The sequence below is a fragment of the Paroedura picta genome, chromosome 6 (genome assembly GCF_049243985.1).
Source record: "Paroedura picta isolate Pp20150507F chromosome 6, Ppicta_v3.0, whole genome shotgun sequence".
Classification (NCBI taxonomy): domain Eukaryota; kingdom Metazoa; phylum Chordata; class Lepidosauria; order Squamata; family Gekkonidae; genus Paroedura; species Paroedura picta.
In genome coordinates this window covers 982,702-1,006,608 of record NC_135374.1, presented here as the reverse complement: position 1 = coordinate 1,006,608, position 23,907 = coordinate 982,702, and the positions used below count along the sequence as shown (strand labels likewise).

Genomic DNA, 23,907 nt, shown 5'->3' with positions numbered 1-23,907 from the left:
GAGGAGGAGGAGGAGGAGGGGGAAATGGCCCTGCAGGGAGGCCCATGGAGCGCGCGGCCCTTCCTCCTCGCCTCCTCGCCTCTCCCCTGCAGCGCAGAAGGGCCCAGCCAGGCGAGGAGGCGAGGAGGTTGCGATGGGAGCAGATTGTGTTTGGTCGGAACAAAGTGCCACTTGCTGATAACGCCCGTGAAAGCGCCTGGCCAGCTGCCACCCGCTCCTGGGCGAGCCGAGCACATTGTGCTGCAGGGGAGGCCGGCCCTTTCCCTTTCCTCTCTCAACGGGGCCTTCGGGGCCCGCCTGGCCGGGCTCTTGTTGTGGTGCGCGTGGGAAGGGGGGGCGGTTGCAGCCGCAGCCGTTTTGAACATGAGAAACGCAGCTAAGCCGCGGGGAGGCTGGGCCAGGCTTTGTGCCGCCCAAGGAAGCAGCGCTGTGCTCTTGGCGCAGGATGGAGAGCGAGAGGTGAATGCGGGGATGATCTCCTTCTTCTTCCCCTCGGCTTCTGCTGTGGCAGCTGCCGGCTCTCGGGCGGCCGTGGGCGATGGGAGGGCTCTCCGTCACAGGCAGTCACACTGAGGGAGTGGAGCGTGGCCCTGCCTCACTATTCTCCCCCCTTCTGCCATTCCTCCCTCGCGGAATGAGGCCTCCTGATCCAGCTCCAAAATTGCTCTTGGGCGTAAAACGGCAGCCAACAAACCCTTGGCCTCGGCACAAAACGCAGGCCGGATAAAACCTTGACGGCTGAGAAGGCAGCGGGGCCCAAGCAGGCTGGGGCCAGTGAGGACTGGAAGAGGGGGAGCCCTGGGAGGGGCATGCCATAGATCAGGGGTAGTCAACCTGTGGTCCTCCAGATGTCCATGGACTACAATTCCCATGAGCCCCTGCCAGTGTTTGCTGAGAATTGTAGTCCCTGGACATCTGGAGGACCACAGGTTGACCACCCCTGCCATAGATCATCCATAGGTCATAGGTCGGGCCACTGCTGGGGTCTCTTGAAGCCTGAAGAATGTTTAAGGCAGGGGTAGTCAACCTGTGGTCCTCCAGATGTCCATGGACTACAATTCTCAGCATTCGCTGGCAGGGGCTCATGGGAGTTGTAGTCCATGGACATCTGGAGGACCACAGGTTGACCACCCCTGCTTTAAGGGTTTCATCCGCGGGAAGTAAGTTGAGAGGGGCTGGCGTGTGGACTTGACCTGTTGGGCTGCCTCTGTCGCGTGTGTTTGCTGCCGCTCACCCGGGCCGGGTGCTGCGTGAACCAGAGGCCAAAGCAGCGGCACCCGGATGCTCTCGGAGGCCCCTGGAAAAAAGCATCGCACATCCCTCTGGGCAGTGACGGGGCACCTTCCCGTGGTGGTGGCAAGAAACGGCCAACCTCATGTGTCGCAGGTGCTGTGGCCGTGAACTGTCCAAAACGACCGGCTGAAAGATCCCTCCGGAAAGAGGCCGGATCCCAGGGGCGCACAGGTGTGCTTCTCTCAGTCCTGAGCAGGAGAGCTGCCTCTGCACAAGGGGAGCACTGCCCCCGCCCCCCGGTTGCCCTCTTCTGGCCGGACGGTCGGCTGGGATGCCGCTAGAGACAGAAGAGCGTCTAGCCTGGCGTGGCTTTGGGTGCCCCCTTGCACTTGATGTCCTTGAAGCGGCCCAGACCTCTGAGGAGTGCCTGGAGATGGAGGGAGCCAAGAGGCCTTGACGATGGGCGTACTGCCGGCCTGGCTGGCATTATTAGGCACGACGTTCCAGGTCCGTCTGTCCCCCCCCCCCCAGTGTTTGTGAGATCTCTTTGTTCCTGGGAAATGTGTGGATCGCTCTGCTTCAGACCCTACGGGAGTTCTGCTGGAATGTCCACTGCTGCCGTCTTGCAGGCGGCCCACATGGCTTTTCGGAAGCCTTGGCAGGTCTTCCCCTCCCTTTTCTCTTTCATTGGCTGGCAGGGCCATCGTAGTGGGGCTGCTGCAGACCCTCCCTCCCTCCCCTCCAGCTTCCTGCAAGCTGAATTCCCAGCAAGGGTCTGCAGAGCCCCGCAGGGCTTAATCCCGAAGGAATGCCGGCAGACGCCTTTGGAGAGCTCTGATCTTGCTCTCTGAAGCCACCGCTCTGCCAGCAGCAGTGGCCGGAGTTCAGCATTGTCGCAACCGCTTGGTGTGTTTTGGCTGATGCCCCCTCGGCCTCTGTGGCTCTGTGGGGCGGGTGTGCATGCGCCCGCTCCGTCAGTGGGCAGAGGGCTCTGTTCCCACTCCACCGTCTGCTCCGTGCCGGCCCCGTGGCCCCTTCCTGCAAGGACCACAGGCCGCTGACTCCTGGCAGGCCTTCTTCTCTGTGCTGCTGACAGCTGGCTGGGCCCAGACCTACAACCGGTGGGTCGCAGGAGGCATAACGGAGGGCAGGGAGGGCTCAGGCTGCCCTGCCCTGGCAGGGGCTCCTGCTCTGCTCTGCTCTGCTCCTCCGGGGCTCCTGTTCCCAGTCACGGTTTCCGGTCTGTTGGGAGCGGAAGTGGTTAGGCAGCTTAGAAGCCTCTGGGCTGAGAGCGGACAGTGAGTCCCCGTGTTCATCTGCCTGTAGCTGTGGGAAAGAGCCCCAGTCCAGGAGCACCTCAAGGACCAGGGGAACCGGTGTCAGGGCAGGAGCTTCCGTGAGTCACTGAAGAAGAAGAAATGAGCGGAGACTCACCCAGGCTCCTCCCAAACGGTGTGAGTTTTGCTCCTGCAGGCCGGGGCCTCTTTTCTTGCACTGGGGTTGGGGGCAGCGTGACCTAGTGGTTAAAGTGTTTGGGGTCCCGATCCGAGAGGAAAGCAGGATGTAAATAACAAGCACGTCTCAGACGGGTTAAGGCAGAATGAATTCGTGGCAGAGGCTACGGTTGCCCCGGTCTGCATCCTCCTTCCTGGGCCTCCGATCGGTTTGTCCCTCCGATCACCAGCAGCCTGGTTCCTGGGGGTCCTCCCTTTCTGTTGGAGGCCCATTAACTCCCATCAAACAGGATTCTTGCTAGAACCAGAAGGGGGGTTGCTGCTATTTGCTCCTTGATGGCAAACTGGCGGTCAGGAGGAACTGCGATACACGGAAGGTGGCCACCACAGAAAAAGTGGGCTGCGTTAGAAGAGGGGCCCAAGGAGGGGTCTACAGAGAGAGAAGACCCCAGGAATGGGTTTAAACTACCTGTAGAATAATAACTGGCTAGATAGCAGGATTTCTTTTTCACAGAGTAGTTCAGCAATGGAATGGGCTGCCTCAGGAGGTGGGGAGCTCCCCCTCACTGGCCGTCTTCAAGCAGCGGCTGGACAGATCCTTCTCCTGGATGCTGGAGGCTGATCCTGCACTGAGCAGGGGGTGGGACTAGATGGCATTTATGGCCCCTTCCCACTCTAGGATTCTATGAGGCTAGTCCAGCAGTGGAAGGGGCTGCCTCAGGAGGTGGGGAGCTCCCCCTCACTGGCCGTCTTCAAGCAGCGGCTGGACAGATCCTTCTCCTGGATGCTGGAGGCTGATCCTGCACTGAGCAGGGGGTGGGACTAGATGGCATTTATGGCCCCTTCCCACTCTAGGATTCTATGAGGCTAGTCCAGCAGTGGAAGGGGCTGCCTAAGGAGGAGGGGGAGCTCCCCCTCACTGGCCATCTTCAAGCAGCAGCTGGACAGACCCTTCTCCTGGATGCTGGAGGCTGATCCTGCACTGAGCAGGGGGTGGACTAGATGGCCTGCATGGCCCCTTCCCCACTCTAGGATTCTAGGAGTCTAGTTCAGCAGTGGAAGGGGCTGCCTAAGGAGGAGGGGAGCTCCCCCTCACTGGCCGTCTTCAAGCAGCAGCTGGACAGATCCTTCTCCTGGATGCTGGAGGCTGATCCTGCACTGAGCAGGGGGTGGGACTAGATGGCCTGCATGGCCCCTTCCCACTCTAGGATTCTAGTAGTTCGGCTGTGGAATGGGCTTGCCTAAGGAGGTGGGGAGCTCCCCCTCACTGGCCATCTTCAAGCAGCGGCTGGACAGATCCTTCTCTTGGATGCTTGAGGCTGATCCTGCTCTGAGCAGGGGGTGGGACTAGATGGCCTGCATGGCCCCTTCCCACTCTAGGATTCTAGGAGTCTAGTTCAGCAGGGGAAGAGGCTGCCTAAAGGAGGTGGGGAGCTCCCCCTCACTGGCCATCTGCAAGCAGCGGCTGGACAGATCCTTCTCCTGGATGCTGGAGGCTGATCCTGCACTGAGCAGGGGGTGGGACTAGATGGCCTGCATGGCCCCTTCCCACTCTAGGATTCTAGGAGTCTAATTCGGCCGTGGAATGGGCTGCCTAAGGAGGTGGGGAGCTCCCCCTCACTGGCCATCTGCAAGCAGCGGCTGGACAGATCCTTCTCCTGGATGCTGGAGGCTGATCCTGCGTTGAGCAGGGGGTGGGACTAGATGGCCTGCATGGCCCCTTCCCACTCTAGGATTCTAGGAGTCTAGTTCGGCCGTGGAAGGGGCTGCCTAAGGAGGTGGGGAGCTCCCCCTCACTGGCCATCTGCAAGCAGCGGCTGGACAGATCCTTCTCCTGGATGCTGGAGGCTGATCCTGCGTTGAGCAGGGGGTGGGACTAGATGGCCTGCATGGCCCCTTCCCACTCTAGGATTCTAGGAGTCTAGTTCAGCAGGGGAAGGGGCTGCCTAAGGAGGTGGGGAGCTCCCCCTCACTGGCCATCTGCAAGCAGCGGCTGGACAGATCCTTCTCCTGGATGCTGGAGGCTGATCCTGCACTGAGCAGGGGGGTGGGACTAGATGGCCTGCATGGCCCCTTCCCACTCTAGGATTCTAGGAGTCTAGTTCGGCCGTGGAATGGGCTGCCTAAGGAGGTGGGGAGCTCCCCCTCACTGGCCATCTGCAAGCAGCGGCTGGACAGATCCTTCTCTTGGATGCTTGAGGCTGATCCTGCTCTGAGCAGCGGGTTAGACTAGAATCATAGTATCATTTGGAAGGACTCTTCATGGTCATCTAGTCTAACCCCCTGCACAATGCAGGAACTCACAACTACCTGCCCACCCACAGTGGCCTCAATTTCATGCCAAATGCCCCCCCCCAAAATCTCCAGAATCTGGCCTGGCTTGGAGGAAATTCACCTCCCATCCCACAGCCATTTGGGGTACAATTCACACAACACTCCTATGCAGAATAACACCCTGTTAAGTGCATTGACTTTTCCAGACTTAGAGAAGGTGTAACTGTAGTTAGCATGACCACTGATGGAGCATGGAAGCCTCACCCTCTTTGATGCCCTCCTCTGGACACGCTCCAGTTTGTCTACCTCCCTCTTCAACTGGGGTGCCCAAAACTGAACACAGGACTCCAAGTGAGGCCAAACCAGAGCAGAGCACAGTGGTACCATCACCCCCGTGATCTGGACATGATACTCCATTTGATACAGCCCAAAATCAAGAAATTTACATTTTTCACTATTAAAAGTCATTTTATTCATTTTAGCCCAGTTTCCCAGCCTGTCAAGATCAGCCTGTATCCCGATTCTGCCTCCTGGTGTGTTTGCTCCACTCCCAGTTCAGTGTCATCTGCAGATTTAATAAGCACCCCCTCTATTCCTTCATCCAAATCATCTAGGAATATATTGTGCAACACAGGTCAGATCTCTGGGGCCCCCCACTTGTCATTGTTCTTTGCCACTATATCTGCATGCCTGTGAACGCTTATCACTTGAATAAGACTCGGTTGGTCTTCAAGGTGTTCCCGCACTCGAATTTTGTCCTGCTGCTAAGTGGAAAGTCTGGAGGGCAGGCCGGCCTTCCCTGGCTAGCAGACTTGGCTAGAGATGCTTGCAGCAAAATGGACCAGCCGGGCCAGGGCGGTGCCTCAGCTCCGTGGCTCAGCCCCACAGCACATGGCCGGAGGAGGCATGGGTTTTGGCCCTGGGCCCTTAGGGGTAAGTGCTGAGGTTACGACTGATAAGGTGTGTGTGTGCGGGGGGGGGGGGGGGTTGCTTAACCAGGAGACTTTCCTCGTCAGGCAAGTAGGCTTGGTGCTCTTATGGACACAAGTGGAATCCCTGGCGGGATGCCCTAAGATCTCCCCCTTGGGGATTTTGAAGGCATCGTGGAGGCTCCCAAGAAGGGCCAGCTGTTTTTCTGTGGCTTGCAAGAAGCTAAAGGGTCTGCTGTTTGTCCTCATGCCACCCCCTTGCTTAGTTTCCCTGTAGCTCATTTCCAAGTTTTACTTTCTGAGATAAGTTTCTCTCTTGGCTGCCTGTTCGGTTTTAATAAACAGAGTTACATAAAGGGAGGTTCGCCAACCTGCGCTCAGCTACAGTTCTGTCCAGCTCCTTTGACCTCCTTTGAATAGAACGCAGGGCGGGTTGGGCAGAGGGGCGATAAAAGGCCAAGGCAGCACTTTGATATCGGGGGAAATTAAGCGGCCGGTGCCTTTGGGGTCACTGAGGCGACTGGCGGGCACGATCCACGAGGACGGACGGCTTCCCGTGCAAGCCCGAGTGGAAGGAGAGACATTGTGCAAGAGCACAGAACGGCTCGTCTCCCAGCGAGGAGTGAGGGGAGATTTCAGCCGCGGGCACAGAGTGTTTAGATGGCGCCGATAGTTGCCATGAACACCTCACCCCTTGGCACGCCTGGCTCCAGAGCGGGGATAGAGTCCGGCTCTCCGGAAGGGCCCTGGTCGGTCTTTCTTTCTTTCTTTCTTTCTTTCTTTCTTTCTTTCTTTCTTTCTTTCTTTCTTTCTTTCTTTCTTTCTTTCTTTCTTTCTTTCTTTCTTTTCTTTCTTTCTTTCTTTCTTTCTTTCTTTCTTTCTTTCTTTCTTTCTTTCTTTCTTTCTTTCTTTCTTGTTCGTGGTGGGTTACATGACATAAAACCCCGCTAAAACCTAATCCACAACATGGTGGAAAACCCCTCCCCACCCCCCACTATTAGAGGGAGGAAGGAGGTAAGATGAATACTCAAACCCGGAGGGGGGCATAGATCTACCTCGCTGAACCCAGCCTCAATCCTAAACCTGGCGGAAGAGCTTTTATAGGCCCTGTGGAACGCCGTAAGCTTCCACAGGGCCCACAGCTCACCCAGGAGCTCATTCCACCAGGTTGGGGTCAGGACCTTCCTTCCTGCCTGCCTGCCTGCCTGATCAGGACAGTTTCAGGGGGGGCAGCTGAGGTGGTCTGCAGTCAGATAGCTCGATCCCAAAGCTCATGCCTGGAATGGCCTGTTAGTCTCTCCGGTGCCTCTGGACCACCCAACCCTGGAGCTTCTGAGGGGCACTCAAGAGGGCTTGCAGGGGGTGGAAGGGACACAGTGGCTGGTCCCCTGCAGAAGGGCCCCTGGGATCTCATTACATCTGAAAACCCTAACCCATGGTGGCCCCATTGAGCCCCTGGTTGGCCCCCTCAGAGGTCACGATGGGGATGAGGAGCTGGGCTGCCAAGAGCGTGAAATGGGGGTGGGGGATGCCAGGGGCTCCGGGCGACCAGGGAGCCAAGGTGGTGTAGGGGTCAGATAAGATCTGGGAGACCCAGGTTCGAATCTCCCCTCTGCCCTGGAAAGGTGATTGGTCTGCCCAATAGTGGCGCATCCAACCTTTGGGGACTGTTGTGAGGATGAAGCCGAGGAGAGGGGAATGACGCAAAGCGCTGGGGGGGACCGGGGGCTCTCAGCGAAGGACAGGAATGGGTGCAGTTTGCTCTCAGGCAGAGTTTGGGCTGGGAGGAGCAGCCCAGAGAGCAGCTTTGGGGTTGGGGACAGCGATTGTCTAGCAATGTGAAGGCCTGGGAGGAAAACGGAAAGAAGATATTCGGGGAGGGGGTGTTAGTAGCCTGGGGGAGGGAATGGGTGGCTCGGGGTGGGGGGTTGCAGCTGGAAGGGGAAGGGGCTCCTGTTGCTTTTCCTGTCGCCATCACTGCCTTGTCTGACAGTGAACCCCACATGTCTGCGTAAAAATGTCTTTCTTTGCGTCCGTCCTCTTCATTGGATGCGCTCGCGGGCTAGTATTTTGGGGGAGGGTGAAAAGTTCTCTTGGTCACGTCCCTCCTTCTAAACGGGGCAGGCCCAAACTCTCCCACCAGCCCCTCATCATCTTGGTCGTCCTGCTCTGCTCTGCTCTGCAATATCCGGATCGATTGTTTATTGAATGAGTGAAGATGGGCCGCATTCAGAATGTGTGTAGATCGGAGAAGAAAATTGTGCAAGAGCATCTGCAGCACTCAGCCCGGATTGTGCTTTTAGATGCTGCAGACACCCTTGACCTCTCTTCGAGTTTTTGTTGTCACTGTGACAACTGTTAATGTTCCGTGACATAAAACAAGCGTGCCGCGGCATCCGAAAGTCCCCAAAATCAATTATTCTAGCCTAAACTTTGACGAGTCAGCTCCCACGTCATTGGAACCCAAGCGTTCTCTCATCATGGTTTTGACAATAAGTGATTAAAGAACTCTTTGTTTTCATTGTTTGAATTTGTGACTTGATATCCAGATATGTGGATGTGACCATATGAGTCTGTATCAGCCCAAATAAGACTTTCTGTTCTTCACTGCAAAATTTGTTTTCTGATTCCAACCCTAAAGCGGTCCTGATTTCAATCAGTTTTCTCTCTTGGCTTCAAACGTTCTGGAGGTTGACCTCCCTGCCATGGCCCTGGGCGCGCTGAATTCAGGTTGCTTCTCCTCAGCGTTGGTGATAAGACCCCTGAGGCCAGATGTGGGTGCTCTGAAGCAGCAAGTACATCTCTCTAGATCTATGATGCATCCCTAATCCCTGGGTCTGAGGTTCAGAGTTGTCATTATAACTATATGAGATGAAGTCCTGGCTGTGGCCCAGGAATAGATTGGAAACACAGAAGTGGGAAGGGACTCTGAGGGTCATCTAGTCCAACCCCTTGCACAATGCAGGGAATTTGCAGTCTCCTCCCCTTCCCCATTGCCACCTGCCATTTGCCCAGAGGGTGGCCTCCTTCTTGCCTTTCTGGACGGGGCTCTCCCTAACAATCTGGTGGAGAGACCCTCTTCCTTCAGATCGACGTTCTTGGAGTCTTCTGGGAATGTCACGTGGGGGTTGGCTGCATCATTACTTGGTTCTTTGTAGCCTGCCTTTCTCGCTGCGGCTCAAGTCAGATGACAAGGGGTGAGTCCAGGGCGGTAAGTGGGACGGGGCATCTCATAGGCAGTGCAGTGGGCTCGCCACAGCACTGATAAAACTGTTCTGACTGGGCAGTGATATCAGGGCTCTCTCAGCCTCATCCACCTCACAGGATGTCTGTTGTGGGGAGAGGAAGGGAAGGCGAATGGAAGCTTCTTTGAAACTCCTCCTGGTAGAGAAAAGTCGCATCTAAGAACCAACTCTTCTTCTTCTTCTTCTTCTTCTCTTCTTCTTCTTCTTCTTCTTCTTCTTCTTCTTCTTTCTTCTTCTTCTTCTTCTTCTTCTTCTTCTTCTTCTTCTTCTTCTTCTTCTTCTTCTTCTTCTTCTTCTTCTTCTTCTTCTGTCAGGCTTGGACCACAGAAAACTCAACAGCGCCTAGCCCGGAGCATAATTGCAGTGGCCCAGGTCACGGTCCTTCTCTCCTGACCACTGTGCACCGTCTTATTTACCTCTTGAATAATTCTCTTTTGCGCAGTTTGTGGAAAGCCAGGGAAGTGGCAGTGGCGGGGTGCGGTTCAAGTTTACCTGTGGCTGTTTTTTAAATCCCACCAAAGTGTATTGGATTGGAATCAGGCCTGTCAGCTTGAGAGTAGCCAGGATCGGGGCCCTGGTGGGGCCTGCGGATCTCCTGGAATTATGATGCATTTCCAGATGACAGAGAGCCCTTCCCCTGGAGAAAGTGGCACCGCAGGGGTGATCAGATCCCTCCCCTCTCAGTGTCTTGGGGAGGAGACATCATTTGGGTGGGGGGCTGCTCTGCATTTTCTCCTTCCTCTCCCCCTCCCGCTTTATAGCAGTGGCTTGCCCACTTCCCCCGGGGAGAAATGACTTGGAGGTGAAGGCTGGCAGTTCCTCGCAGGCATGGGCAATCTTATTATGGGTGTTCTGTTATATGAATAAATAATGGCCTTGCCGTCTGCAGAGTACATCTGACTCAACCTCTGCTCAGACCGAGCCCCATGGCTCTCTGTCCTGCATGTTCAACGGGCAGCGCCCAAACCGAACACCCACCTAATTTCCTGTTGGGAAGCCGGAGCTGCAGCATGCAGGACAGCCCCAAGCGGGCCTGCTCATCTCTGTTCTTGCTGCAGTCGGCGGTGTTTGGGGTCTGCAGGGAGGAGCCATCCAGATGGGCAGCCCTGTCCCTCGGCCGGTAGGAACAGGAAAGCGCCAGAGTCCAGGAGCACCTTAAGCACAAACAAAACTTGTGCCCGGGTAGAAGAATTTGTGAGTCCCTGCTCACTTCTTCAGGGGCAGCTTGAATGCGAGTCCTTCTGGCCTCATATCACAAGGCGGATGGATCGCCATTCTGCGTGGCTGAGGGTGGCACCTTCTACGGAGATGGATCGCTCCCTGCCCTGAGTGGCGACTGTGGACGATCAAGGCAGGTAGCTGTGTTAGTCTGTCTGAAGCAGCAGGAAAGAGAAAGGCCCTTGGAGCACCTTCCAGACTAACACAGTTTGTGGCACAACAAAACCGGAGTCCAATGAGGCACCTTCAAGCCCAACAAAGATTTGTTCAAGGGGGGAGCGTTGGTTGGTGTATGTGCTCAGTCCCTCAGACCAAGGAGTGGAATCATTAGAGTGCAGATATTTATTTACTTTGTTGATTGTATTGATAGGCCACCCTTCCCCGAGGAATCTCAGTTGTGCCCGCGGGATGAGGACAAGAACGGCAGGCGGGGCAGGGCGCCCTTTCCCCCTGGAGCCCTTTTCTTTGGTCTGGAACATCAGGTTTCCCTCAGCCGGGGCTGGGGCTGGGTTTGAAGATCCAGAAATGCTTGTGGGGTCCTCGTCGGTCTGTCTGTCTGTCTGGCAGAGGCTTCTCCCCGGCCAGGAGGGGCAGAGGTGTTTTCCCAAGGCGTTCTCTCCGCACCCTTTGCCAGGCCTCTCGGCAGGTGTCCTGCATGTTGTTGCCGCTGCTGCCCGGTGGGAGGCCGGTCCGAGATCCTGCCAAAGTTAGGCACTCCTGCACCTGGGGGGGGGAAGGGGGGGATGCTTTCTGCTGCAGCCGATTTGAGCTGCAGTTCACGCTAAACGCCACTAAGGGCCTAATTTCACGGGGTGGCTTCCCAGGTGGGCCGTGGGCTGTGAATTCCCTGTAGAGCACTTGATTCCCAAGGATACGTGGGCCTGGCACGGACGAGAAAAGGACCCTAAAACTCCCCCCCCCCCTGTGCAGTTTGTGTTTGGGCGAAGGGCCACCCAGGGGCAGCCAGGGGTGCCCAAGGTGGGTGAGGAGGAGAGGTGGTTGGCCATCGGCTGCCTCTGCTGAGCCGTCTATGGTGGTCTCCCTTCCATGTACCGTCCCTGCTTGGCTTCCAGAATCTGCCAGACTGGGCTTTGCCACGACGCCCTCCCTGTCCAGTGCAAATTGCCTGAATTTAAATGCCCCGGGGAGCTTCTTGTGTCTCATGGCTCCCCTGAGGCCATTCCAGATTGGGAAAGGGGGAGGGGGGCTTGAGCTCCATCTCCCTGGGTGTTGTGGCCCCGTCTGAGTCAGGCCCATGCGTGCCTGGGGATTGTCTTCAGCAGGGACTAGTGCAGGGGCACCAGCATGTGCTGGCGGTGGCTGATGGGAATTGTAGTCCGTGGACATCTGGAGAGCCACAGTTCAGCCAGCTCTAGTATCAAGGCAGTGTTCAAGCAGATCTGGGCAGGGGCCAAGGGAAACATGTGCTGCAAACATGCTCTTTCTGTGCTTTGATTACGGCCTGGGCCAGAATCGCCCCATAGTGCTCCTGAGCTTATGAAGAGCGCCTCCCCTCAGCTATGGATTCTAGCAGGGGGGGCATGCTAGACTGTTGCAGTCAGAGGAAAAACTAAGATTTGTGGACTAGAGGTTTTGTGGGCCAGAGCCTGTTTGGGGGGGGGGGGTCACTAGAAAGACGGTTATGTAAGGGATTTCGAAGAGCACAATGGCTCTAAGCAGCAGGGACAAATGGCTGTGAAATGCAGGCATGACAAGGGGCTCCCTGCCAGGGCTGGTTGACCAAACTAGGCAAATTGCAGAGGGATCGTCCCTTCCGGCAGACACAAACAGGAGTCCCAGGGCCCCTCAGGGTCTAGCAAGTGGGACGATCTCTTAGACTTTAAGCTGCTGCTCGAGCCCCGTGTATTTGGGGAAGCTTTATTATCCGGAGAGGCTCCTGCTGAGAATGCTTTCTGCACGGTGGGGGTCTCCTTCCTCCATTTTGGGGGTCTCCTTCCTCCATTGCTCAGCCCCTTGGAGCCAGTTTTTCAAAAATATGATTCTTCCTAACCAGATACAGGCCACAACCTGGATGGGCCAGACCGGGCTGTTCTCATCAGAACTGAGAAGCTAAGCAGGGTCGGCCCTGGTTAATGTTTGGATGGGAGACCACAGAGGAAGCCCAGGGGTGGCTGGGCAGAGACAGGCCAGGGCCAACCTCCTCTGCAGGTCTTCTACTCTGGCCTGGATGGCCCAGGAGAGCTGCTCTCATCCGCTCTCAGGAGCCAAGCACGGTGGGCCCCGGTCCTTCATTGGAAGGGAAGGATTGCCAGCCTCCTGGGGGTAACTGAAAGTGGGGCATGAAGCCCATTCTCATCTCCTTCTTCCTCTCCTCCTCCTTCTCCTCCTTCTCCTTCTTCCTCTTTTCCTCCTCCTCCTCCTCCTTCTCCTTCTCCTTCTTCCTCTCCTCCTCCTTCTCCTCCTCCTTCTCCTTCTTCTCCTTCTCCTCCTCCTTCTCCTCCTCCTTCTCCTTCTCCTTCTCCTTCTTGTCACCAGGGAGGGGCAGAGCAGCAGATGCACGAGGATGGGCAGTTCCCTGGCGAGGGTTGCCCATCCTGCCCCAGTAACGGAGGGAGAGGGCCAGGAGGGAGCGCGTGCGGTGGGGAGAGGCTCTAACCCCTGTGACATCCTTCTCTCGCGCAGAGTTCTGCCGCATCGATGAGCCCATGTGCCACGACGAGGACGAGCAGCTCAGCTTTGAAGCCGTCCGCAGCATCCACAAGCAGATGGACGACGATGCCAACGGCAACGTGGACGTGGAGGAGAGTGACGAGGTGAGGGCGCAAACAGCTGGGGCTCCGGAAAGGGACGTGGCTCCGTGGCAGAGCCTCTGCCTGGCCTGCAGAAGGTCCCCGCTTCAGTCCCCGGCAGCAGCTCCAGTTGACAGGACCAGGCAGGGGGTGGGGAGGATGGGAAAGACCTCCACCTGAGACCCTGGGGAGCCATGGCTCAGGGGTAGAGCATCTTCTTGGCCTGCAGAAGGTCCCCGCTTCAGTCCCCAGCAGCAGCTCCAGTTGAAAGGACCAGGCAGGGGGTGGGGAGGGTGGGAAAGACCTCCACCTGAGACCCTGGGGAGCCATGGCTCAGGGGTAGAGCATCTTCTTGGCCTGCAGAAGGTCCCCGCTTCAGTCCCCGGCAGCAGCTCCAGTTGAAAGGACCAGGCAGGGGGTGGGGAGGATGGGAAAGACCTCCACCTGAGACCCTGGGGAGCCATGGCTCAGGGGTAGAGCATCTTCTTGGCCTGCAGAAGGTCCCCGCTTCAGTCCCCAGCAGCAGCTCCAGTTGAAAGGACCAGGCAGGGGGTGGGGAGGGTGGGAAAGACCTCCACCTGAGACCCTGGGGAGCCATGGCTCAGGGGTAGAGCATCTTCTTGGCCTGCAGAAGGTCCCCGCTTCAGTCCCCAGCAGCAGCTCCAGTTGAAAGGACCAGGCAGGGGGTGGGGAGGGTGGGAAAGACCTCCACCTGAGACCCTGGGGAGCCATGGCTCAGGGGTAGAGCATCTTCTTGGCCTGCAGAAGGTCCCCGCTTCAGTCCCCGGCAGCAGCTCCAGTTGAAAGGACCAGGCAGGGGGTGGGGAGGATGGGAAAGACCTCCACCTGAGACCCTGGGGAGCCATGGCTCAGGGGTAGAGCATCTTCTTGGCCTGCAGAAGGTCCCCGCTTCAGTCCCTGGCAGCAGCTCCAGTTGAAAGGACCAGGCAGGGGGTGGGGTGGATGGGAAAGACCTCCACCTGAGACCCTGGGGAGCCATGGCTCAGGGGTAGAGCATCTTCTTGGCCTGCAGAAGGTCCCCGGTTCAGTCCCCGGCAGCAGCTCCAGTTGAAAGGACCAGGCAGGGGGTGGGGAGGATGGGAAAGACCTCCACCTGAGACCGTGGGGAGCCATGGCTCAGGGGTAGAGCATCTTCTTGGCCTGCAGAAGGTCCCCGGTTCAGTCCCCGGCAGCAGCTCCAGTTGAAAGGACCAGGCAGGGGGTGGGGAGGATGGGAAAGACCTCCACCTGAGACCCTGGGGAGCCATGGCTCAGGGGTAGAGCATCTTCTTGGCCTCCAGAAGGTCCCCGGTTCAGTCCCCGGCAGCAGCTCCAGTTGAAAGGACCAGGCAGGGGGTGGGGAGGGTGGGAAAGACCTCCACCTGAGACCCTGGGGAGCCATGGCTCAGGGGTAGAGCATCTTCTTGGCCTGCAGAAGGTCCCCGCTTCAGTCCCCGGCAGCAGCTCCAGTTGAAAGGACCAGGCAGGGGGTGGGGAGGATGGGAAAGACCTCCACCTGAGACCCTGGGGAGCCATGGCTCAGGGGTAGAGCATCTTCTTGGCCTGCAGAAGGTCCCCGCTTCAGTCCCCAGCAGCAGCTCCAGTTGAAAGGACCAGGCAGGGGGTGGGGAGGGTGGGAAAGACCTCCACCTGAGACCCTGGGGAGCCATGGCTCAGGGGTAGAGCATCTTCTTGGCCTGCAGAAGGTCCCCGCTTCAGTCCCCGGCAGCAGCTCCAGTTGAAAGGACCAGGCAGGGGGTGGGGAGGATGGGAAAGACCTCCACCTGAGACCCTGGGGAGCCATGGCTCAGGGGTAGAGCATCTTCTTGGCCTCCAGAAGGTCCCCGGTTCAGTCCCCGGCAGCAGCTCCAGTTGAAAGGACCAGGCAGGGGGTGGGGAGGATGGGAAAGACCTCCACCTGAGACCCTGGGGAGCCATGGCTCAGGGGTAGAGCATCTTCTTGGCCTGCAGAAGGTCCCAGGTTCAATCCCCGGCAGCAGCTCCAGTTGAAAGGACCAGGCAGGGGGTGGGGAGGATGGGAAAGACCTCCACCTGAGACCCTGGGGAGCCATGGCTCAGGGGTAGAGCATCTTCTTGGCCTCCAGAAGGTCCCAGGTTCAATCCCCGGCAGCAGCTCCAGTTGAAAGGACCAGGCAGGGGGTGGGGAGGATGGGAAAGACCTCCACCTGAGACCCTGGGGAGCCATGGCTCAGGGGTAGAGCATCTTCTTGGCCTGCAGAAGGTCCCCGGTTCAGTCCCCGGCAGCAGCTCCAGTTGAAAGGACCAGGCAGGGGGTGGGGAGGATGGGAAAGACCTCCACCTGAGACCCTGGGGAGCCATGGCTCAGGGGTAGAGCATCTTCTTGGCCTCCAGAAGGTCCCAGGTTCAATCCCCGGCAGCAGCTCCAGTTGAAAGGACCAGGCAGGGGGTGGGGAGGATGGGAAAGACCTCCACCTGAGACCCTGGGGAGCCATGGCTCAGGGGTAGAGCATCTTCTTGGCCTGCAGAAGGTCCCCGCTTCAGTCCCCGGCAGCAGCTCCAGTTGACAGGACCAGGCAGGGGGTGGGGAGGATGGGAAAGACCTCCACCTGAGACCCTGGGGAGCCATGGCTCAGGGGTAGAGCATCTTCTTGGCCTGCAGAAGGTCCCAGGTTCAATCCCCGGCAGCAGCTCCAGTTGAAAGGACCAGGCAGGGGGTGGGGAGGATGGGAAAGACCTCCACCTGAGACCCTGGGGAGCCATGGCTCAGGGGTAGAGCATCTTCTTGGCCTCCAGAAGGTCCCAGGTTCAATCCCCGGCAGCAGCTCCAGTTGAAAGGACCAGGCAGGGGGTGGGGAGGATGGGAAAGACCTCCACCTGAGACCGTGGGGAGCCATGGCGCAGGGGTAGAGCATCTTCTTGGCCTGCAGAAGGTCCCAGGTTCAATCCCCGGCAGCAGCTCCAGTTGAAAGGACCAGGCAGGGGGTGGGGTGGATGGGAAAGACCTCCACCTGAGACCCTGGGGAGCCATGGCTCAGGGGTAGAGCATCTTCTTGGCCTGCAGAAGGTCCCCGGTTCAGTCCCCGGCAGCAGCTCCAGTTGAAAGGACCAGGCAGGGGGTGGGGAGGATGGGAAAGACCTCCACCTGAGACCCTGGGGAGCCATGGCTCAGGGGTAGAGCATCTTCTTGGCCTGCAGAAGGTCCCCGCTTCAGTCCCCAGCAGCAGCTCCAGTTGAAAGGACCAGGCAGGGGGTGGGGAGGATGGGAAAGACCTCCACCTGAGACCCTGGGGAGCCATGGCTCAGGGGTACGGCATCTTCTTGGCCTGCAGAAGGTCCCCGCTTCAGTCCCCGGCAGCAGCTCCAGTTGAAAGGACCAGGCAGGGGGTGGGGAGGATGGGAAAGACCTCCACCTGAGACCCTGGGGAGCCATGGCTCAGGGGTAGAGCATCTTCTTGGCCTGCAGAAGGTCCCAGGTTCAATCCCCGGCAGCAGCTCCAGTTGAAAGGACCAGGCAGGGGGTGGGGAGGATGGGAAAGACCTCCACCTGAGACCCTGGGGAGCCATGGCTCAGGGGTAGAGCATCTTCTTGGCCTGCAGAAGGTCCCAGGTTCAATCCCCGGCAGCAGCTCCAGTTGAAAGGACCAGGCAGGGGGTGGGGAGGATGGGAAAGACCTCCACCTGAGACCCTGGGGAGCCATGGCTCAGGGGTAGAGCATCTTCTTGGCCTGCAGAAGGTCCCCGGTTCAGTCCCCGGCAGCAGCTCCAGTTGAAAGGACCAGGCAGGGGGTGGGGAGGATGGGAAAGACCTCCACCTGAGACCCTGGGGAGCCATGGCTCAGGGGTAGAGCATCTTCTTGGCCTGCAGAAGGTCCCCGGTTCAGTCCCCGGCAGCAGCTCCAGTTGAAAGGACCAGGCAGGGGGTGGGGAGGATGGGAAAGACCTCCACCTGAGACCCTGGGGAGCCATGGCTCAGGGGTAGAGCATCTTCTTGGCCTGCAGAAGGTCCCCGCTTCAGTCCCCAGCAGCAGCTCCAGTTGAAAGGACCAGGCAGGGGGTGGGGAGGATGGGAAAGACCTCCACCTGAGACCCTGGGGAGCCATGGCTCAGGGGTAGAGCATCTTCTTGGCCTGCAGAAGGTCCCCGGTTCAGTCCCCGGCAGCAGCTCCAGTTGAAAGGACCAGGCAGGGGGTGGGGAGGATGGGAAAGACCTCCACCTGAGACCCTGGGGAGCCATGGCTCAGGGGTAGAGCATCTTCTTGGCCTGCAGAAGGTCCCCGGTTCAGTCCCCGGCAGCAGCTCCAGTTGAAAGGACCAGGCAGGGGGTGGGGAGGATGGGAAAGACCTCCACCTGAGACCCTGGGGAGCCATGGCTCAGGGGTAGAGCATCTTCTTGGCCTGCAGAAGGTCCCAGGTTCAATCCCCGGCAGCAGCTCCAGTTGAAAGGACCAGGCAGGGGGTGGGGAGGATGGGAAAGACCTCCACCTGAGACCCTGGGGAGCCATGGCTCAGGGGTACGGCATCTTCTTGGCCTGCAGAAGGTCCCAGGTTCAATCCCCGGCAGCAGCTCCAGTTGAAAGGACCAGGCAGGGGGTGGGGAGGATGGGAAAGACCTCCACCTGAGACCCTGGGGAGCCATGGCTCAGGGGTAGAGCATCTTCTTGGCCTGCAGAAGGTCCCCGCTTCAGTCCCCAGCAGCAGCTCCAGTTGAAAGGACCAGGCAGGGGGTGGGGAGGGTGGGAAAGACCTCCACCTGAGACCCTGGGGAGCCATGGCTCAGGGGTAGAGCATCTTCTTGGCCTGCAGAAGGTCCCCGCTTCAGTCCCCGGCAGCAGCTCCAGTTGAAAGGACCAGGCAGGGGGTGGGGAGGATGGGAAAGACCTCCACCTGAGACCCTGGGGAGCCATGGCTCAGGGGTAGAGCATCTTCTTGGCCTCCAGAAGGTCCCCGGTTCAGTCCCCGGCAGCAGCTCCAGTTGAAAGGACCAGGCAGGGGGTGGGGAGGATGGGAAAGACCTCCACCTGAGACCCTGGGGAGCCATGGCTCAGGGGTAGAGCATCTTCTTGGCCTGCAGAAGGTCCCAGGTTCAATCCCCGGCAGCAGCTCCAGTTGAAAGGACCAGGCAGGGGGTGGGGAGGATGGGAAAGACCTCCACCTGAGACCCTGGGGAGCCATGGCTCAGGGGTAGAGCATCTTCTTGGCCTCCAGAAGGTCCCAGGTTCAATCCCCGGCAGCAGCTCCAGTTGAAAGGACCAGGCAGGGGGTGGGGAGGATGGGAAAGACCTCCACCTGAGACCCTGGGGAGCCATGGCTCAGGGGTAGAGCATCTTCTTGGCCTGCAGAAGGTCCCCGGTTCAGTCCCCGGCAGCAGCTCCAGTTGAAAGGACCAGGCAGGGGGTGGGGAGGATGGGAAAGACCTCCACCTGAGACCCTGGGGAGCCATGGCTCAGGGGTAGAGCATCTTCTTGGCCTCCAGAAGGTCCCAGGTTCAATCCCCGGCAGCAGCTCCAGTTGAAAGGACCAGGCAGGGGGTGGGGAGGATGGGAAAGACCTCCACCTGAGACCCTGGGGAGCCATGGCTCAGGGGTAGAGCATCTTCTTGGCCTGCAGAAGGTCCCCGCTTCAGTCCCCGGCAGCAGCTCCAGTTGACAGGACCAGGCAGGGGGTGGGGAGGATGGGAAAGACCTCCACCTGAGACCCTGGGGAGCCATGGCTCAGGGGTAGAGCATCTTCTTGGCCTGCAGAAGGTCCCAGGTTCAATCCCCGGCAGCAGCTCCAGTTGAAAGGACCAGGCAGGGGGTGGGGAGGATGGGAAAGACCTCCACCTGAGACCCTGGGGAGCCATGGCTCAGGGGTAGAGCATCTTCTTGGCCTCCAGAAGGTCCCAGGTTCAATCCCCGGCAGCAGCTCCAGTTGAAAGGACCAGGCAGGGGGTGGGAAGGATGGGAAAGACCTCCACCTGAGACCGTGGGGAGCCATGGCGCAGGGGTAGAGCATCTTCTTGGCCTGCAGAAGGTCCCAGGTTCAATCCCCGGCAGCAGCTCCAGTTGAAAGGACCAGGCAGGGGGTGGGGTGGATGGGAAAGACCTCCACCTGAGACCCTGGGGAGCCATGGCTCAGGGGTAGAGCATCTTCTTGGCCTGCAGAAGGTCCCCGGTTCAGTCCCCGGCAGCAGCTCCAGTTGAAAGGACCAGGCAGGGGGTGGGGAGGATGGGAAAGACCTCCACCTGAGACCCTGGGGAGCCATGGCTCAGGGGTAGAGCATCTTCTTGGCCTGCAGAAGGTCCCCGCTTCAGTCCCCAGCAGCAGCTCCAGTTGAAAGGACCAGGCAGGGGGTGGGGAGGATGGGAAAGACCTCCACCTGAGACCCTGGGGAGCCATGGCTCAGGGGTACGGCATCTTCTTGGCCTGCAGAAGGTCCCCGCTTCAGTCCCCGGCAGCAGCTCCAGTTGAAAGGACCAGGCAGGGGGTGGGGAGGATGGGAAAGACCTCCACCTGAGACCCTGGGGAGCCATGGCTCAGGGGTAGAGCATCTTCTTGGCCTGCAGAAGGTCCCAGGTTCAATCCCCGGCAGCAGCTCCAGTTGAAAGGACCAGGCAGGGGGTGGGGAGGATGGGAAAGACCTCCACCTGAGACCCTGGGGAGCCATGGCTCAGGGGTAGAGCATCTTCTTGGCCTGCAGAAGGTCCCCGGTTCAGTCCCCGGCAGCAGCTCCAGTTGAAAGGACCAGGCAGGGGGTGGGGAGGATGGGAAAGACCTCCACCTGAGACCCTGGGGAGCCATGGCTCAGGGGTAGAGCATCTTCTTGGCCTGCAGAAGGTCCCCGGTTCAGTCCCCGGCAGCAGCTCCAGTTGAAAGGACCAGGCAGGGGGTGGGGAGGATGGGAAAGACCTCCACCTGAGACCCTGGGGAGCCATGGCTCAGGGGTAGAGCATCTTCTTGGCCTGCAGAAGGTCCCCGCTTCAGTCCCCAGCAGCAGCTCCAGTTGAAAGGACCAGGCAGGGGGTGGGGAGGATGGGAAAGACCTCCACCTGAGACCCTGGGGAGCCATGGCTCAGGGGTAGAGCATCTTCTTGGCCTGCAGAAGGTCCCCGGTTCAGTCCCCGGCAGCAGCTCCAGTTGAAAGGACCAGGCAGGGGGTGGGGAGGATGGGAAAGACCTCCACCTGAGACCCTGGGGAGCCATGGCTCAGGGGTAGAGCATCTTCTTGGCCTGCAGAAGGTCCCCGGTTCAGTCCCCGGCAGCAGCTCCAGTTGAAAGGACCAGGCAGGGGGTGGGGAGGATGGGAAAGACCTCCACCTGAGACCCTGGGGAGCCATGGCTCAGGGGTAGAGCATCTTCTTGGCCTGCAGAAGGTCCCAGGTTCAATCCCCGGCAGCAGCTCCAGTTGAAAGGACCAGGCAGGGGGTGGGGAGGATGGGAAAGACCTCCACCTGAGACCCTGGGGAGCCATGGCTCAGGGGTACGGCATCTTCTTGGCCTGCAGAAGGTCCCAGGTTCAATCCCCGGCAGCAGCTCCAGTTGAAAGGACCAGGCAGGGGGTGGGGAGGATGGGAAAGACCTCCACCTGAGACCCTGGGGAGCCATGGCTCAGGGGTAGAGCATCTTCTTGGCCTGCAGAAGGTCCCAGGTTCAATCCCCGGCATCTCCAGTTGCGCAAACAGTACTGACCCAGATAGCTCTGGAGTCTGATTCAGTATAAGGCGGCCTCGTGTTTGGGAGGGGCTGTGGCTCAGTGCAGGGGCCTCTGCTTGGCGTGCAGAATGACCCCAGCATCTTTTCAGGAGGGCTGGGTGGAAGGTGCTGTTAAAGACCTCCTCCGGGGGACCCTGGGGAGCGGCTGTCGGTCTGAGTGGAAGCAAAGGTACTATTCAGCCCTTGGGGTCATTTGGTCCATTTTCTTAGAAGATGCCGAGAAAGGAGCCCTCCTCCTCCTTGGCTCCTCTCCTTGGGGCACTTTCAGGCCCCGGCCACGCCTCTGGGGCTCGCCTTCACAACCCTCCCCGCCCCTCCGTTGCCCTTCCTCGCTATTTCCCCAAGCTGTGGCCGAGTGCAAGGCCCGTTTTTACATAACCCCGAGTATTTATCAAAAACACGGCTGTTAAGATGGAGCTGCAGGAAGCCTTCTTGCTGCTCGGCAGAGGGAGAGAGAGGGAGGGAGGGAGGGGGGAGTCCTGTGAGGACGGCCTGCCTCTTAGCAGGCTGGGAACTTCCCAGTTGGAGAGGGGGCATTTGCAGCAACCGGTCCTTCCTGTCAGGCAGCCTGGCCTGTCTGGGCCCGTCACCGCCTCGAGGGAGTTGTGCCTGTTGAGGCATCCCTTGGCCCTTTTGGGTACTTTCACAACCCTGATGTGCATTGAGAGCTTTTCCCATCTCTTTTCCAGTCGCCCAAAGGGCAGTTTCCTGGGGGAATCTTCTGGAGTTGGGTGGGTGTCCCCGTGTCACCTGGCCGCCCTTCTTGTCAGCTCAGGTTTCTGCATGCAGAGAGAGAGAGAGAGAGTCCTCCAGGCTTCTCTTTCCACAGGCAGGGTGTGGTACAGAGGAGCTAGTGGCATTCTTTGGGGGCTGTGGCACCGTGAATGGGGCCCCCCAGAGACTGCAGGAGCTCCTTGGCAGCCCCCAAGACTGCTCTTTGCTCTCGGGAGACTTCTGCCTTGAGGATCCTGCTGGTTCTGCGGGGCTCCTGGACTTGAGTGCGGCCCTTCCCCCGCAGCCCGGCCGCCTTCTGGATCGAGATTAGGCCTCAGCACACGGCCCTGAGCTTGGGGCTGGATTAGATGACCCCGGAGGGCAGGGGAGGGGCTTTCGTGGCAGCTCACTTCAGAGGTTCCATGCACAGTTAAAACCATGAAAACACAGTTTAAAACAATCTTTTAAAACCCAGTAATTCTGCTAAGAAGAGTCGTGTTACCATAGTGGGGTTGCTCAGGTCTTAAAAATCTAATATTTCTCCTGGTGGGAGGGGGAAAGGTGGGAAGGTTTGGTGTTCTGCTTGCCCATTTTGGCCTCAACTCTGGGCCTGGTGGAAGAACACTGTTTTTGGAAGTTTGGATCTTTCCTGGCCCCTCACCCCACCAGGGGCCAGTCGAGGCCCAACCCAGTTCTTTGGGGCCAGGGATCACCAGCAAATTGGAATTGGTGGAATGCAGCATTCTTGGAGGGACATCTCCGAGGGGCTGGGCCTTTATATTGGTGGGATTCTGTGTCAGGACTGCCTCTGCGCAGTCTTGGGCCTTTATGGTGGGTGACCTGATTCTGCGGGCATTTGAAGGGCAGTAAAATTGGTGGCCGTCGTTCTGCTCCAGGCTGTGTTTTTATTTGTTGGCTTTCACTTCAGTTTTAAGCCGGATAATGGAGTGAAAATGTTTCACGTAAATATTTATCTGCTGCCCAGATTTATTATAGAGCTTTGAGTTGATTTAGGGTCCCTTTTGGGGGAACCAGGAGAGCAGCTTTGTGGAAGAGCGTTTTCAAATGTGATCGTAGTTACAGATCGAGATGGCTAGCCACCTTTCTGGACCCCCCTGGGATTTCTGCGGATCAGGCAGTGATGTTTTTCTTTTTGATCAAAACCGAGTTTTGATTCGGTTTTCTTAAATCGTGGACAACCCTGAAGGGGCCTTTGGCTGGCATGCTGGAGAGAGGCTGAAATGCTTGGAGATTATGCGGCTGCAGCTGAGCCTCTCAAGGTACTTTTCCTTTTGGAAAACCTCAGGGGAGGTTCCGAGCCTGCAAGCGATGGCCGTCCGCTTCTCTGCTTCCCAGTTTCTTTGGGGGCAACCCATAAAACGATCCCTTTGCCACAGCTCTGTAGGGCTCACAGACCGAGGCAGAGAGGCCCAGATGTGTGGGCTGCTCTTCTCCCAGGTTGACGGTTTGGGTCTCTTAGCGGGGAGGAGCCGTGGGGAGCTGGGGCAGGAGAATCGGCCGTGAGCCTTTCCCCATGTTTCCTTCTGCCAGTGGCATTCAGAGCTCTGCTCCTTTTGAGCATGGATGTCGGAGGACAGGCCTGTCTCTCAAGAAATAGGTCTAGAAGAACGCCTGCTGGTCTTGGTGCAGACTGTGTACAGTGGCCCCTCGAAGGCCCAAGGAATAAGCTTTAGTGCCCATGCCCACTTCTTCGGAGGCATGCATGTGCAGGATTCTACCTCGAATAAAACTGGATTGGTCTGGACGCTCACTTTGTTCTGCTGCTTGCAGACCAAGAGGGTCACTCGCCGGAATCTTGGGGCAGCCTTGTTTCTTGTGAGCGGCAAAGCTCCTGCCAGCCATGCCGTGGGGAACACAGGCCTAAGTGGCATCTGTGCTCTGCACCCATAGAATCATAGAATCATAGAGTTGGAAGGGGCCATAGAGGCCATCCAGTCCAACCCCCTGCTCAACGCAGGATTAGCCCTAAGCATCCTAAAGCATCCAAGAAAAGTGTGTATCCAACCTTTGCTTGAAGACTGCCAGTGAGGGGGAGCTCACCACTTCCTTAGGCAGCCTATTCCACTGCTGAACTACTCTGACTGTGAAAAACTTTTTCCTGATATCTAGCCTATATCGTTGTACTTGAAGTTTAAACCCATTACTGCGTGTCCTCTCCTCTGCAGCCAACAGAAACAGCATCCTGCCCTCCTCCAAGTGACAACCTTTCAAATACTTAAAGAGGGCTATCATGTCCCCTCTCAACCTCCTTTTCTCCAGGCTGAACATTCCCGAGTCCCTCAACCTCTCTTCATAGGGCTTGGTCCCTTGGCCCCAGATCATCCTCGTCACTCTCCTCTGTACCCTTTCAATTTTATCTACCCAGCCGGGCTGCGATTGTTCCCGGGGCAGGTGG

The 23,907-nt window shown here is 58.3% G+C and overlaps 1 protein-coding gene across 1 annotated transcript in view; it reads left to right on the top strand.

Annotated features, from left to right (window-relative positions):
• Positions 1 to 23,907, top strand: part of STIM1 (stromal interaction molecule 1) — an 84,717-nt gene that overhangs the window by 34,782 nt on the left and 26,028 nt on the right. Inside the window, 1 exon segment of the mRNA XM_077341075.1 lies at positions 12,997 to 13,127. Coding sequence (XP_077197190.1) covers positions 12,997 to 13,127 — 131 coding nt within the window.